Here is a 15,679-nt window from a genome sequence, read left to right on the forward strand (position 1 = left end):
AATACGAAACAAAAACAAAAAGGCGCCGAACAAATGGTCACCATTACATTTCATCATTACACAGTATAATGTGCTGTCTTGTTAAAATTTAAACATAGCATGCTACTTTTAAGCATTTTGATGACAAATTTCGAATGTTAATAAAATGCGAAATGTACAAAAGCATCAATAATTTAATAAAAAAAAAACCGGGAAAATTCTACAAAGATTTATTCCAAATAATATGTAACAAGACGGGAGAATTATATGTATTATAAGGATTATAATAGATAATAACATATAAATATTTCAGGTTCATCAACTCCAAAATGTACCTATTATTTGTAATTCTAAAGTGATTTCTTACAATCTTTTCTGTATATCATATGTCAATTGTTAGATGTTTTTGACATTCGTATTTTAAAAACATTTAAGAATCGTTGCACACTTGTCGTAGTTGGTCGCAGATCATTCGCAAATATAAGGTTGCAAATCGACCACATTTTTCTGGCTTCTGTTTTCTAAATACGAGAACCATTTGCTTTGGATTGACAATATGCAGCAGCAAGGCGACGATACAAGAACAAAGGCGAAACAAACTGTTCCTGAAGGGTACTATTTTCCTGAATCATTCACATACTACCTACAGATGTATCTTGTTCTTAATACAATTATTAAGTTTAAAAAGTTTATCAGTATAGAGGTGCCACTTGAGCGATGCACAATAAGATAACAAACTTCAGGTGGATACATCAAAACACAACCCGACCATATCGTCAAACAAAAAAATACCACATTATCAACACACAAGACAGGAGGCCGACCTCAAACCCAACATTATCAACACACAAGACAGAAGGCCGACCTCAAACCCTACATTATCAACACAAGACAGAAGGCCGACCTCAAACCCAACATTATCAACACAAGACAGAAGGCCGACCGCAAACCCAACATTATCAACACAAGACAGAAGGCCGACCTCAAACCCAACATCATCAACACACAAGACAGAAGGCCGACCTCAAACCCAACATCATCAACACACAAGACAGAAGGCCGACCTCAAACCCAACATCATCAACACACAAGACAGAAGGCCGACCTCAAACCCAACATCATCAACACACAAGACAGAAGGCCGACCTCAAACCCAACATCATCAACACACAAGACAGAAGGCCGACCTCAAACCCAACATCATCAACACACAAGACAGAAGGCCGACCTCAAACCCAACATCATCAACACACAAGACAGAAGGCCGACCTCAAACCCAACATCATCAACACACAAGACAGAAGGCCGACCTCAAACCCAACATCATCAACACACAAGACAGAAGGCCGACCTCAAACCCAACATCATCAACACACAAGACAGAAGGCCGACCTCAAACCCAACATCATCAACACACAAGACAGAAGGCCGACCTCAAACCCAACATCATCAACACACAAGACAGAAGGCCGACCTCAAACCCAACATCATCAACACACAAGACAGAAGGCCGACCTCAAACCCAACATCATCAACACACAAGACAGAAGGCCGACCTCAAACCCAACATCATCAACACACAAGACAGAAGGCCGACCTCAAACCCAACATCATCAACACACAAGACAGAAGGCCGACCTCAAACCCAACATCATCAACACACAAGACAGAAGGCCGACCTCAAACCCAACATCATCAACACACAAGACAGAAGGCCGACCTCAAACCCAACATCATCAACACACAAGACAGAAGGCCGACCTCAAACCCAACATCATCAACACACAAGACAGAAGGCCGACCTCAAACCCAACATCATCAACACACAAGACAGAAGGCCGACCTCAAACCCAACATCATCAACACACAAGACAGAAGGCCGACCTCAAACCCAACATCATCAACACACAAGACAGAAGGCCGACCTCAAACCCAACATCATCAACACACAAGACAGAAGGCCGACCTCAAACCCAACATCATCAACACACAAGACAGAAGGCCGACCTCAAACCCAACATCATCAACACACAAGACAGAAGGCCGACCTCAAACCCAACATCATCAACACACAAGACAGAAGGCCGACCTCAAACCCAACATCATCAACACACAAGACAGAAGGCCGACCTCAAACCCAACATCATCAACACACAAGACAGAAGGCCGACCTCAAACCCAACATCATCAACACACAAGACAGAAGGCCGACCTCAAACCCAACATCATCAACACACAAGACAGAAGGCCGACCTCAAACCCAACATCATCAACACACAAGACAGAAGGCCGACCTCAAACCCAACATCATCAACACACAAGACAGAAGGCCGACCTCAAACCCAACATCATCAACACACAAGACAGAAGGCCGACCTCAAACCCAACATCATCAACACACAAGACAGAAGGCCGACCTCAAACCCAACATCATCAACACACAAGACAGAAGGCCGACCTCAAACCCAACATCATCAACACACAAGACAGAAGGCCGACCTCAAACCCAACATCATCAACACACAAGACAGAAGGCCGACCTCAAACCCAACATCATCAACACACAAGACAGAAGGCCGACCTCAAACCCAACATCATCAACACACAAGACAGAAGGCCGACCTCAAACCCAACATCATCAACACACAAGACAGAAGGCCGACCTCAAACCCAACATCATCAACACACAAGACAGAAGGCCGACCTCAAACCCAACATCATCAACACACAAGACAGAAGGCCGACCTCAAACCCAACATCATCAACACACAAGACAGAAGGCCGACCTCAAACCCAACATCATCAACACACAAGACAGAAGGCCGACCTCAAACCCAACATCATCAACACACAAGACAGAAGGCCGACCTCAAACCCAACATCATCAACACACAAGACAGAAGGCCGACCTCAAACCCAACATCATCAACACACAAGACAGAAGGCCGACCTCAAACCCAACATCATCAACACACAAGACAGAAGGTCGACCTAAAACTCAACATCATCAACACACAAGACAGAAGGCCGACCTCAAATCCAACATCACCAACACACAAGTCAGAAGGCCGACCTCAAATCCAACATCATCAACACACAAGACAGAAGGCCGACCTCAAACCCAACATCATCAACACACAAGACAGAAGGCCGACCTCAAATCCAACATCATCAACACACAAGACATAAGTCTGACTTCAAGTCCAAACAAAAAATACCATATAATCAACACACAAGGCTAAATCTGACCTCAAAACTAACAAAATATACCACTTCATCAACACACAATTGTAAAATCTTACCTTTAATCGAAACAAAAAGTAAAACATCATCAACACACCAGGTCAAAGACAAACCTCAAATCGAAATAAGATACACAGCGACCTCAAATCGAAACTAAAAGGATACAAAGGTTTCTTTTTTATTTGGTTTTCATTTCATGCCAGAGCTCCTATTTAGTACTTTGACATATACACAACGCACCTAGCCATGTGCTCGATTACAATAGTTTGACGTAGGCAGTAGAAGACAGAGACATAACCTGGTTACACGTATTACATGACCATGACTAACGGTTAACATATCAAATAAGTTCCAGTCTGTTGTTTTTACCAACCTATTAATCTTAATAAACCTGATATTGCTTCCTCTTGTAATTACATATTCTAATTGATGGTAGCATAGCTGTGTTATTATCCTACCTTTTTATTGTGTTTCAAATCAACTGTGACATGTCTCGTTCAATTATATTCTAACAAATAAACGTCCGCTTGACAATTATGCACGCTGCTCCAGGTTTTACAATTACGGGGAGGGGGTGTAGTAATTTCCTGACAAATTTTCATATAATATATAGTTATATATTGGTACTAACGGAATTGTATTTAGTAATTTCTTTCAATTATGCTTGCGAATTTGCTTTAAGATATGTTATCGTCAGGATTTAAAGTAACAAAAGAGAGAAAGAGAAAGTTAATTATAATAGCTACTATAATAGTATATAGATAAATACTCCTCAGATATCGAATTTGCAAACAACCACCCTCTCGAAACTAGCGTGAAGGTTAAAGTATCTCACGTGAGATCCCCTTCTTGCTTTACAATTATTTAGAGGTTATCATATGGCCAAATCCATACCCTATCCATAGGAAACCAATACCTCTTTATCAAACTGTAGGAGTGGGAGGCCCGTCGAGGTATACCCCGTGCGTTTCTGTCGCCATCAGGGGTAAGAGCCTTTAGAAGTACTTGTACACAGGACAAGACTTGTTTCACCGTGGAAGGTAACTGGGTCTCTGGTGTTGACTTAACATTGAGATTTGCATAGCAACCATCTTTCTACCTGTTTTCCGTAAGAAGGGTAAGGTGCATTGGTAAGAAAATGTCATATCGAAATTATATCACACGTATTACCAGCTCGTACAATTTTACTCTGCCCTCTTAGAACTGTCGCCTCTTTCCTGTCCCTTTGGATGTTACTTTCACTATCGTGAGAAACTAATTGAATAAGAAAAGCGTTGAATTATTGAGGTTGGATCAGAAATTTGAGTTACCCACCGCCCTGGGGAATATGTTTGTTCACTATCTACCTCCACCGAATGCCTTATACTTACAGGAAAAGGAAAGAATATTTTTCTAAATTCATCATTGTCTAAACAAATTTTAAATGCGGAAAAAACAAAAGCTATGTTAATTTGTACAAGACAGAAAAGGAAAGCATGTGCTAACAAATGTAACGTTATTTTTAATGATACCACTCTGGAAAATGTAAAATCCGAAAAACTTTTTGGAGTGTGCATTGATGAACATCTGTCGTGGGAGATGCAAGTTTGAAAACTTATTAAGAAAGTTGTTTTTAAACTACACCATCTTAACAGAATTAAAATGTTTTTACCCATACCGTCCAGAATTACATACTATAACTGTTTTATGCTTCCATACTTTGATTACTGCTCTAATATATGGGGCCACTGTAAAAACAAAAGTATTCATAAACTCCAACGAATTCAAAAGAGAATTGCCAGATCCATTCTTGATGCAGATTTTTCTTCACCATCTGAAAATTTATCTAAAAAGTTAAATTGGTTGCCCCTTCCCAAAAGAGTGGCATATAATGAATGTATATTAATGTACAAGGTTATCAATGATTTTACCCCTGCATATCTCAAAACACACACTTTAGTCCAGGAAAGTCACAACAGAAACACACGCTTCGCAACAGCAGGAAATTACCGTATACCAAAACACAAAACAGAACTTTTCAAGCGGTCATTTTTATATCAAGGACCACATCCACTCAAACGAAATCCTCCAAATCACTTGCAGTATTTAAAACCAACTGCAGAAACGTTTTTAAACTACTAGTATAAAGCAAAAAAACCCACCTCTCTTTCGGCCTGATCTGGACGTTACGACTTTCCCAATAAGCAATATACTACGATATGTAATTATGATTCAACAGCGTGTGTTACTATAACAGTATGGTTGACATATGTGTTGGAATGAAATGTAGATATATAATTAATTACTCAATTGAAAAGCAGTATAGCTTTATATATGTATACAATATATCTTTATAATGTATGTGTTTTGCATTATCTCTTATATTTGTAACGTATTATCCATGTTGTACATACTTGTATATATGTTCTCGGCCATGCGTGAGAAGAGTCTGTGACTCAACATGTTATTATCGAGTATAAATAAAGTCTATTATTATTATTATTATCAAATCACATACAATCATGTGTTTAAACCAAGCAGGTATCTTACACTTATATATTCCTCAATCTGCTTTAGACACTCCTGATCTATATTGCTTGCGTGCTGGTTCTGCAGTCTTCGCTGCTACATCAGTTGGGTACACCGAGTTGCTTCACCAGCTACAGCACGTCACACTGCCCTAGATAATCCATCCTCTGTCCTACATTAGTTGGGTACACCGAGTTGCTTCACCAGCTACAGCACGTCACACTGCCCGAGATAAACCATCCTCTGTCCTACATCAGTTGGGGACACCGAGTTGCTTCACCAGCCATAGCACGTCACACTGCCCTAGATAAACCATCCTCTGTCCTACATTAGTTGTCGTGTTGTAATTTGTCAATAAGTAATACACTATACTGTATACAATATTACCATAATTGGTATCCCAGGCTATAGATGATTTAAAAATGAATGAAACCCCCCTCTCTGTAGATACAAAAGCTACCAAATGTATCTAAATCTATATATATTATAACTAAAACGGGTATCCCAGTTCATGGATAATTTAACTAAAACGGGTATCCCCGTTCATGGATAATATAACTAAAACGGTTATCCCAGTTCATGGATAATTTAACTAAAACGGGTATCCCCGTTCATGGATAATATAACTAAAACGGTTATCCCAGTTCATGGATAATATAACTAAAACGGTTATCCCAGTTCATGGATAATTTAACTAAAACGGGTATCCCATTTCATGGATAATATAACTAAAACGGGTATCCCAGTTCATGGATAATATCACTATATGTTGTATCACAGGCTGTATACCACCTCCCGGTAGCATGATACATGTAGATAAAATCACGTAGATAAAATATCGAGTGGCCTTTTGATTTTATCCACGAGCTCGCGATGAAAGAATTGTTCTTACGACAAAAACACCGAAAATACAGTGCGATAATCTATAACTATGAATGATATCCCAGGCTATAGATAATATTACTATCAATGATAGCACATGCTATATATACTATTACTATCAATGCTATCACATGCTATGGATAAAATGACTATCAATGATATACCAGGCTAAAGATATTATTATTATTAATGATATCACATGCTATAGATAATATTACTATCAATGATATTCCAGGCTATAGAAAATATATCTTTCAATGATATCCCATGCTATAGATAATATAACTATCAATGATACCCCATGCTATACATACTAATTCTATAAATGATATCCCAGGCTATAAATAAAATAACTATGAATGACATCCCAGGCTATAGATAATATAACTATAAATGATATCCCATGCTATAGATACTATTACAATTAATGATATCCCATATTATAGATAATATTACTATCAATGATATCCCAGTCTATAGATAATATAACTATCAATGATATCCAATGTTATAGATAATATAATTATCAATGATATCCCAGGCTGTAGATAATATTACTATCAATGGTATCCCAGGCTGTAGATAATATTACTATCAATGATATCCCTGGCTATAGATAATATAACTATCAATGATATCCCATATTATAGATAATATTACTATCAATGATATCCCAGGCTATAGATAATATAACTATCAATGATATCCTAGGCTATGGATAATACTACTATCAATGATATCCCATGCTATAGATACTATTACTACTAATGATATCCCAGGCTACAGATAATATTACTATCAATGATATCCCTGGCTGTACATACTATTTCTATAAATGATATCCCAGGCTATAGATTATATAACTATCAATGATATCCCATGCTATAGATACTATTTCTCTGAATGATATCCCAGGCTATAGATAGTATTACTATCAATGATATCCCAGGCTATAGATAATATTACTATCAATGATACCCCAGGCTGTACATACTATTTCTATAAATGATACCCCAGGCTATAGATAACATTCCTATCAATGATGTACTAGGCTATAGATAATATTACTTTCAATGATGTACTAGGCTATAGATAATATTTCTATCAATGATATCCCATGTTATCGATAATATTACTATCAATGATATCCCAGGCTATATGATTATAATACTACTATACAGCGCTGGTAAGAAATAATTTACACTTTTTTGTTTGTTCAGAAATATAGGTCAACTATATTGTTTTGAAAACAAACAGACAATTTGTTGTTGTTTTTTTATTTAGGAACAAAATGTCAATTATATGTTCAACTGATAAATATATACTTCTTTACAAATAGATATATGTAGTCTGAGCTAAAATGACAAATATGAACAATTTTAAAAGGGATTGTTTTTGTTTTTTTCTCGGTAAGAATTATTTTATTTATTATTTTAATTTATTTCATCGATTTATCGGTTGGTATAAATATTTTGATATGCAAAACGGTTTTAGCAGAAAAAAACAAGTTTCATGAATGCATTCTAAACCTGAAATGAAATAAGTGTTTGTGATCATCAGTAAAGAATTGATAATCGTTAATCAAAGCTTTCTCCTTAGTGCTTTAGTAGGTATAGATCGCAACGAATTAAGATGGATTTCGTATGTTTAGTGTTCTCTAAAAAGGAATATATCATTGAGTAAGTTTTTGCTTCTTGTCATATTCGGTCAGCTTAAAAATATTTTAGAACACGGAAAAAAATCTGACATCAACCCAAACGAAAACATTTGGGTCACATCAAAAAAGATGATGTGAAGCATGTCGACAAAAAATTCAATAATTGTGTTACCCTTGTTATATCTGTTAATAAAATGTGCACTTAAATTCTAAACAAAACAATTAACCAATCTTACTGGAGTTGTACATAGCTTTCTTGTATCCCTTAATATAAATGGGTCTGTTTGGTTTGGTTTGTGTTTTACGTCCTATTAACAGCTAAACGCTGACCTGCCATCCTCGATACATTCCCTTACGCTCTCTGCATCTCTAGAGCTTGGTATAGCAAAATCGAAGGCTAAGTGTCACCCCCTTGTGAATGAGACGAGCAGACTAGTTTGATCCTTTGATGTACATCAAAAGAATATGTCGGTTGCGTAACGGTGACATTGACTGGCTTCGAAGTCAGGTGTCGCTCCTCTGTAATCTTCAAAGGACAGGAGTCATCCTTTACAATTGGTCAGGATTGATTTACCTGTGACCAATCAAATAGTTTATTTTTTTTATGATATTATGAATAATTAATAAGATTACTCTTGACCAATCAGATAACAAGTTTACAATATGCGTTGTTTTTTGTTATTAGATAATAATCACTCAATTTCTGTTTAAAACAGGGATTCAAGACAATGCGGGATCGGCGTTTATGCTGGGGTTCATGTCTACAACAGGCACTGATCATGATGCTAAACTGTATATAAGCAATCCACATTCACGCAGAGTCACAGTCCGTGTTAGGTCCTCTCCAAAACTAAATATCGATGCCTTGTATAGAGTTGATTGCGGGACAGTAAGAACAATCCGCCTGTCGAGTGCGTTTGGAGCACAAGAAGGCACATCTATAGAGCCAAAGGGCGTCCTCGTGACCTCCGATAATGAAGTAGCTTTAAGCTGTGCAAACGTTAATGACGACTCGTATGACGCGTTTTTGGCGCTTCCAACAGACGTCCTCGGTACACATTACCACGCCGATACGTACTACCCATGTGGCGATGCCTGCCAAGCCCTTGTCGTAAGTGTCCACAATGCCACTAAGGTTTCGATCACAATGGGGTCATCTCTTGGGAACGACACTGTCGAATACAACGGTACAAGATATGCTACTGGAGATACATTAAATGTGGTCCTGAACCAGTACGAGATGTTCCAATTTCATAGTCTCGGAGATCTAAGTGGAACGCACATAGTCTCGAACAAAGTTATCTCAGTGTTCAGTGGGAACAAACACACATCCGTGGGAAGTAAAACGTCTTATAAAACTAATCTTGTTGAACAGCTGACCCCGGTGAAAACGTGGGGTAAAACTTTTGTTTTAGTTCCCACCCCTGAAACCTATCATTCATCTTTCTTCCGGTTTCTTGCAAGTGATGACTCTACTGCAGTGCGGATACGAGGCGATTGTTTTTTCAATCTTAACATGACAAAAGCAGGGGAAGTGGCGCGTATAGAGGTTCCCTTACACTCCAACTGCTATGGTGTAGCTAACAGGCCGATACAGGTTGTGAAATACACTCAGGGACACTATGGCCTCGTGGTGGTTGACAACCCAAGTATGATCCTTATTCCTCCAACCGAACAGTTCAGCTCAACTTATACCTACGGAAATGCGGGAGAAAGCCGTGCAGTCTATTTAATCTTGATTCTAAAGTCTGAAGATTTGGATGGCCTCCGATTTGACGGAAAGATCTTTTCGTCGAGTTCCGCCAGGATTGAAAATATAATGGAGATTAAATTAATGATAGTTCAAGTACTTGTGTCATCGCATCAGGCTCACACTGTTCGACATATCTCGCCCAATGTCACGTTTGGTGGAACTATTTATGGGTTTTTCTATGGATATGTCACCTATGGATATCCGATAGGAATGCGGATGGTTGCCATCAACAACGTAAGTACACATGCAGGTTGAGATCCAAATAACAGTCTTACGATGTTTCAAAATGTCCATATGGAAAGCAAATGGTTTATAAAGAAAATTACAAAGCTGGTTGTGCTAGGGGAGTGTGGTCTGGAAGCCCAAAACTTCACTCTGTCTGGTTACGCTAATGAAGTAATGTCTGTAGGGGTTGGGGTAAGGGGGATTTGTTTGAAGTGTTATGATGTTACAGGAGGTCATGCCATTGGGATGATTACGTCATTAAGGTTGATGCCTGTAAAACCATTTACTTGCGGTTCTACGACGTAAAGAATGACGTCGTATCCGAAAGTACGCTAGCATACATGTAGGATATATTTTGACGAAATGACTCTAATGTTGTCTGTTGGAGGTTTACGAGGAGAACGCGGAACTTCAACGAAGTCGTCCACTTGATGGCGTATTTTTAAGAATGTTATCTATCATACGGCTTACATAAGTTTAATTTAGCAAACTTATACAACAATAGATATAATAACGCAGAAGTTACCCTTACGTGTTCGTTTATACTACGTTTCCCCCCATACTTGCCCATAAAAGACAGAAATCCATCCGTGAACAGATAAACCTGTCTGTCCCTCGGGAAAGACAGTCTCTCGCGCTATGACGCCAAGGTGCGTTTTTGCTTTCTCTATTTTTGTACTTGTTATTAGAGATAACCAAAATATAACACAAAAATATACTAGTATCGACACTGGGATGTTTATTAAGAGTATGGGAGAAAGCCATCAAACAAGGATGTGGTTCATAAACAGTTATATCTAAACCATCGGGTAAGTGTTTGACTGTCCAGCGCAAGGCCAACTACAACCATGTAAGATTTTTCACAACGCTCCCACAGGCAGGACTATTTATTTTAGAAGTTATGTACCTGACGGAGTATTTAAGCGGTACCATAAGTCTTCTGACTTAAATTACAGTAAGTAATCTATCTAATGACTTTCTTTAGAGTTCCATATATACATGTATTTAATGGTTTGGCCGCATAAACAGTGTAAATAAGCTACATTAATCTCAGTTCACATTCCGCAGCAGGCTAAGAAAATCGGTGATATAATAGGATAATATCCAACTGGTATAATATAACAAGCGAACACTTATATTTAAAAACTTTCGATATTTATATTTTTTATCTGTAACATTTCATTTTTCTAAGTACTTCAATTTTATAATGTATGTATCGCTCACCTGTGTCTTTTCATATCAGAACAGAAAGTAAATGACGTAATCTAGGACAATTTTTGACAACGCTAATGTAAGTTGTTTGGATAATAGCCTCAATATGGATACGCCGTCAGATAGAAATGGCGTTTACAATACCCCGTCGGGGTAAATGTTGTCCTCTAAAGTAAACCATCAGACTGCTAGCCTACTGTAAATAAGCATTAAGGCGAAGGATATCGTGAAAATAACGCTGTCAGTTAACTTACGACGTTTTAGGTAAACTGTAAGTTAGATAACGTCATTAGAAAATAGATTATAGGAATGTCAATTTTCATATATATATTGTTTTATTCATGCATATGTGATCGTTGTTGGGGAAAAAATGAACAAACCAATCATTGAAAAGTGGTAAGTACTCTAAAACGGGAAACACGTACTTGAAACTCTCGAAAATGTAAGTTTTTCACATTATCGAGTGTGCTCGTGAGCTCTAGCAAACGTTTGTAGAAAATAAAAGCACATCAAGGGTTCGCCTCGAAACCTTCAACAGAACATTTAGGTTGAATAAATAAACGGCACCATACCATCTTCGATGACCACATCTGAAATAATTTCATCATTCGTGACGTCATACTACCAGAGGGGATAATGAACTAGCAAAGCCCCTCAATATCAAAGCACACGCGTTGTATGTTAATCACGTAAAAAGATTCATGCAAATAATTCAACACGTTAGCATAATTAAATAGAAATTATCACAAAACATTACAAAATATCATCTTTTTTTGGTCAAGTTTTTTCCTCTAAGACTGGTCCTCTTATTCTTGGGATGGAAAAAACTGTGTCTATGCTCATAGATGGATTCTGCGCTCAAACCAACTTGCTTGTAACGTGTATAATCCATGTTATTTGGTCAAAAAGTCAAATGGGAACATTGAAAACAGTATTCAAATTTAACTCTATACAAAATTCTTTCAAATCATTGACAAATTTGTCACCTGAACAAGAAAGCTTGACTGAGCACGAGCACAGAATCCGAGTTTCAGAATGAGAATGATTTCAAGAATACAGACCCGGCTACCGATTCGGGTGTTTCGTTATTCAAATTCAAGAGTTCAAATATATATATATATACATTATATTTTATGGAATATGTACTGGTCCTAATATGTACTGGTCCTAATATGTACTGGTCCTAATAGGTACTGGTCCTAATATGTACTGGTCCTAATATATACTGGTCCTAATATGTACTGGTCCTAATATGTACGGGTCCTAATATGTACTGGTCCTAATATGGTCCTAATATGTACTGGTCCTAATATGTACTGGTCCTAATATTTCTGTAAGCCATGTGAGACGACAGTACCGGAAGTTGGAGACGGGATTGACAATGACTGTGACGGGATGGTGGACGAGGAGCTGTGTGGAGTAGACAGTGAAGCTGCAGGTATTTGTCGATGAGTGTTTTAACTCGTGTTACTAACGCTATGGCTAAGAGTTCAAATGTACCTATTTGTTAAGGTCTAGTTGTTTCGCTTCAAAACACCATTGAAACCATTGTACAAATTATTGTTATTTCAGGTAAATGTTCATATAAGTTTGGACCCTTTACCTAACGTAAAGGTGTAAATGTGTGTTTCTGGTTCTATCACTTTTGCTAATTTAAAATATATGTTTTCGCCCTTGTTACTGCCGTCACCGATGACTGTCCCTGATTTTTACGTTTCTTATATTACGTCATTGGTACAGTATATAATCGTGTTCCTGAATCTAACGTTTCCATTTCTAACGCCATGAGTAAATAGAGGATATTCAGGGATACCTGTTGAATGTAAACTATACCCTTCACCAGTGTGTCAGAAAACAGATAGTTTTCACAATTGCAAACCGAAGTATGGGTACATGTATGAGTGGAAAGGTCTGTGTGTTCTGCCAAATGATTAAGATACTTATGATTTTAAACGACAAATACATTGTTTTCTATTTATTACATTTTTAAACTCTCTACAACGAAAGTAGTATGGCATCAGAACAGTTTGGGATTTAGTAGCAGACTCTCTGGCGCCATATTTTAATATGCTAAAAACGTCACTCTTGACGACAAGCGGTTTGAATGGGATATTCAACACACTCCTACTGTTTTCTATTCATATCTGGATTTTTTTATTGCAAAATGTTGTCTATTGTGAGGATAGAAAAAAAAAATCATTAAAAGTGTTGGAAAGACGAACTAAAACAACGATATCTTGCCATAAAATCAGCCCCTTTTGATACAGTGAACAGGAAGAACCGCTTCGATTCTATTCCAAAAGTAGTATTTTAACAATGACATATATCCCTTTTGACATCCTTCATAGCGTGAAAGATATCAGTTTTACCAAATTAACAAAATTTAATAAATCCCTGGCAAATATGTTATAAATGAAGGATGTTTAACGTTATCGCGTTGAATACCAAATATATATAATTATATCATACAATTTTATATTCACTCGTATTTCAGAGGCCAACCGGTGGTTTTCACTCGTGCTTCGCATCAGTCAATAAAATTGGGATTCTACCTTACTCGTAAAACAGATTTGGTATTCAAAGAGAATATCATTAATTCTTTTATTTATTTATAACATTTTTAAGTACCTCTCATATACAAATTTATAACGTAATATTTGTAGTGTATTCTAATGACGTTACACTTGGCAACAGGAAAAAACGCCATTATGAATCGGCTGCTCAGCGCAATTCTATCGTTTTCCGATATGATCTGGTAAAGTTTGCTTCAAAAGATGTAAACAAGTGTGATGATTAGTAGATTCTGCAGTGTGTTTAGTAAAAAAAGTGTCAAATAACAACATATTTATTCAACCGTCGCGACATCTGTATCTCAGTCGTTAATCTCCAGATTTGAACGCAGTAAATAGAATGTGTTGTTATCATTGGTCGATGGTTTGTACAAATATATATTACTTTTGATATATGTCACTGTGGGATAGATATCTGTTATATATATATATATATGATACGTCACGGGAAAATATTCATTACATGTGTCAATGATTCTGTTGTGTCTCTGTTACTAACATCCATCAGACCGTGACAACGATGGTCTGTATAATGAGGATTGCGTCGCCATCTCTAAAGGTAGGCATATAAGTGGCGTTCTTATTAAAAAATATTTGCGGTTTTACTTTGATTATTATTGTAAACCCGGAAAAAATAGTGTGACAATTTGAGTACGAATAAGTGGATTATGTCTGATTGATCTTTAAAAACATCACTTTATATTTAATATATTTGAACTTCAAATAATACATTTCATATTTAAAGTTAATACCTAGATATTTAAAAAGTTACAATAAATCTTTCAGAATATAACGTATAAGTTACTTTTTTTATATATATTCAAAAACTTATTCAGATCCTCTGTGATATTCTTCCGTACAGTTCACGGAGGATGGAGTCTCTGGTCCAACTATTCTGCCTGTTCCCGGACGTGCTTCTCTGACGAGCAGTCCTACGGAACGCAAATAAGACAGAGGAGTTGTACAAATCCGATTCCCGCCTGTGACGGGAAATGGTGTGTTGGTGGATCATACCAATCAGCTTTTTGTCCCAGACACGTTCCATGTCCAAGTAGGTTTATTTTACAAAGAACAAGTTATAATCCGCTGTTGGTGGAGTGTATCCATGTACCTGCTATGAGTTGATGGTATTTCATTTCAGAATATTTTATTGTGCTGATCTTACGTAGAAAAGGAATTATAGGTAGACCACAAATGTGATTACAAACTAAACCTGGACAGAATTTCAGCTATAAATAGCCCAGAAATCTAACAAACGTTATAGGTGTCATCACCTGTGTGTGTTACGTTGGTCCTTCATGATACAAGTTGGACTACTCTCATGGCCTATGGTGGCTGATTAGTGCCATTTTCACTTTTTCGCTTTTTCGCGCTCGAAAATGCGAAAAAGCGAAATTTTAACACCCAATTTTCTCTTTCGTGGATGTTTTAGTCTCCGAGGTTTACCGTCATCTTGATCGCCACAGTAAATTCTTTTGAGTAGATCGAGTAGCATGGTTCATAATATACTCACTTTACGGATTATTTAATTTGTAAACAGGTTACCATGCGACACACCAGAATATTTCTGACTATAAAAACAAAACTTCTCTATTATTTTAAAATTCATAAATGTAGGTGTTTTACGGAGCTGCCCTTCTATTTCATGGT

General features: G+C 37.2%; 2 protein-coding genes across 2 annotated transcripts; both read left to right on the forward strand.

Annotated features, from left to right (window-relative positions):
* The first annotated feature begins 696 nt into the window (after nt 1-696).
* LOC110457066 (mucin-4-like) lies at nt 697-3,168 on the forward strand. The gene has a single exon (XM_021508165.1). It carries the CDS (start codon nt 697-699, stop codon nt 3,166-3,168), a length of 2,472 nt encoding a protein of 823 aa, XP_021363840.1.
* A 5,858-nt stretch (nt 3,169-9,026) lies between these two features.
* Nucleotides 9,027-14,256, forward strand: LOC110457076 (IgGFc-binding protein-like). Its single transcript, XM_021508176.1, has 3 exons — nt 9,027-10,256; nt 12,798-12,897; nt 14,123-14,256. Exons 1-3 carry the CDS (start codon nt 9,027-9,029, stop codon nt 14,254-14,256), a joined length of 1,464 nt encoding a protein of 487 aa, XP_021363851.1.
* The last annotated feature ends 1,423 nt before the right edge of the window (nt 14,257-15,679 follow it).

The sequence above is a fragment of the Mizuhopecten yessoensis genome, unplaced genomic scaffold, assembly GCF_002113885.1.
Source record: "Mizuhopecten yessoensis strain PY_sf001 unplaced genomic scaffold, ASM211388v2 scaffold1079, whole genome shotgun sequence".
Classification (NCBI taxonomy): domain Eukaryota; kingdom Metazoa; phylum Mollusca; class Bivalvia; order Pectinida; family Pectinidae; genus Mizuhopecten; species Mizuhopecten yessoensis.

Excerpts from the sequence above, each read along its gene's own strand:
- LOC110457076 (XM_021508176.1), top strand. The coding sequence starts at position 9,027 with ATGTCTACAACAGGCACTGATCATGATGCTAAACTGTATATAAGCAAT. Across the intron at positions 10,257-12,797 it reads GGATGGTTGCCATCAACAAC|CCATGTGAGACGACAGTACC; the intron begins GTAAGTACACAT and ends TATTTCTGTAAG. Across the intron at positions 12,898-14,122 it reads AGTAGACAGTGAAGCTGCAG|TGTATTCTAATGACGTTACA; the intron begins GTATTTGTCGAT and ends TAATATTTGTAG.
- LOC110457066 (XM_021508165.1), top strand. The coding sequence starts at position 697 with ATGCACAATAAGATAACAAACTTCAGGTGGATACATCAAAACACAACC.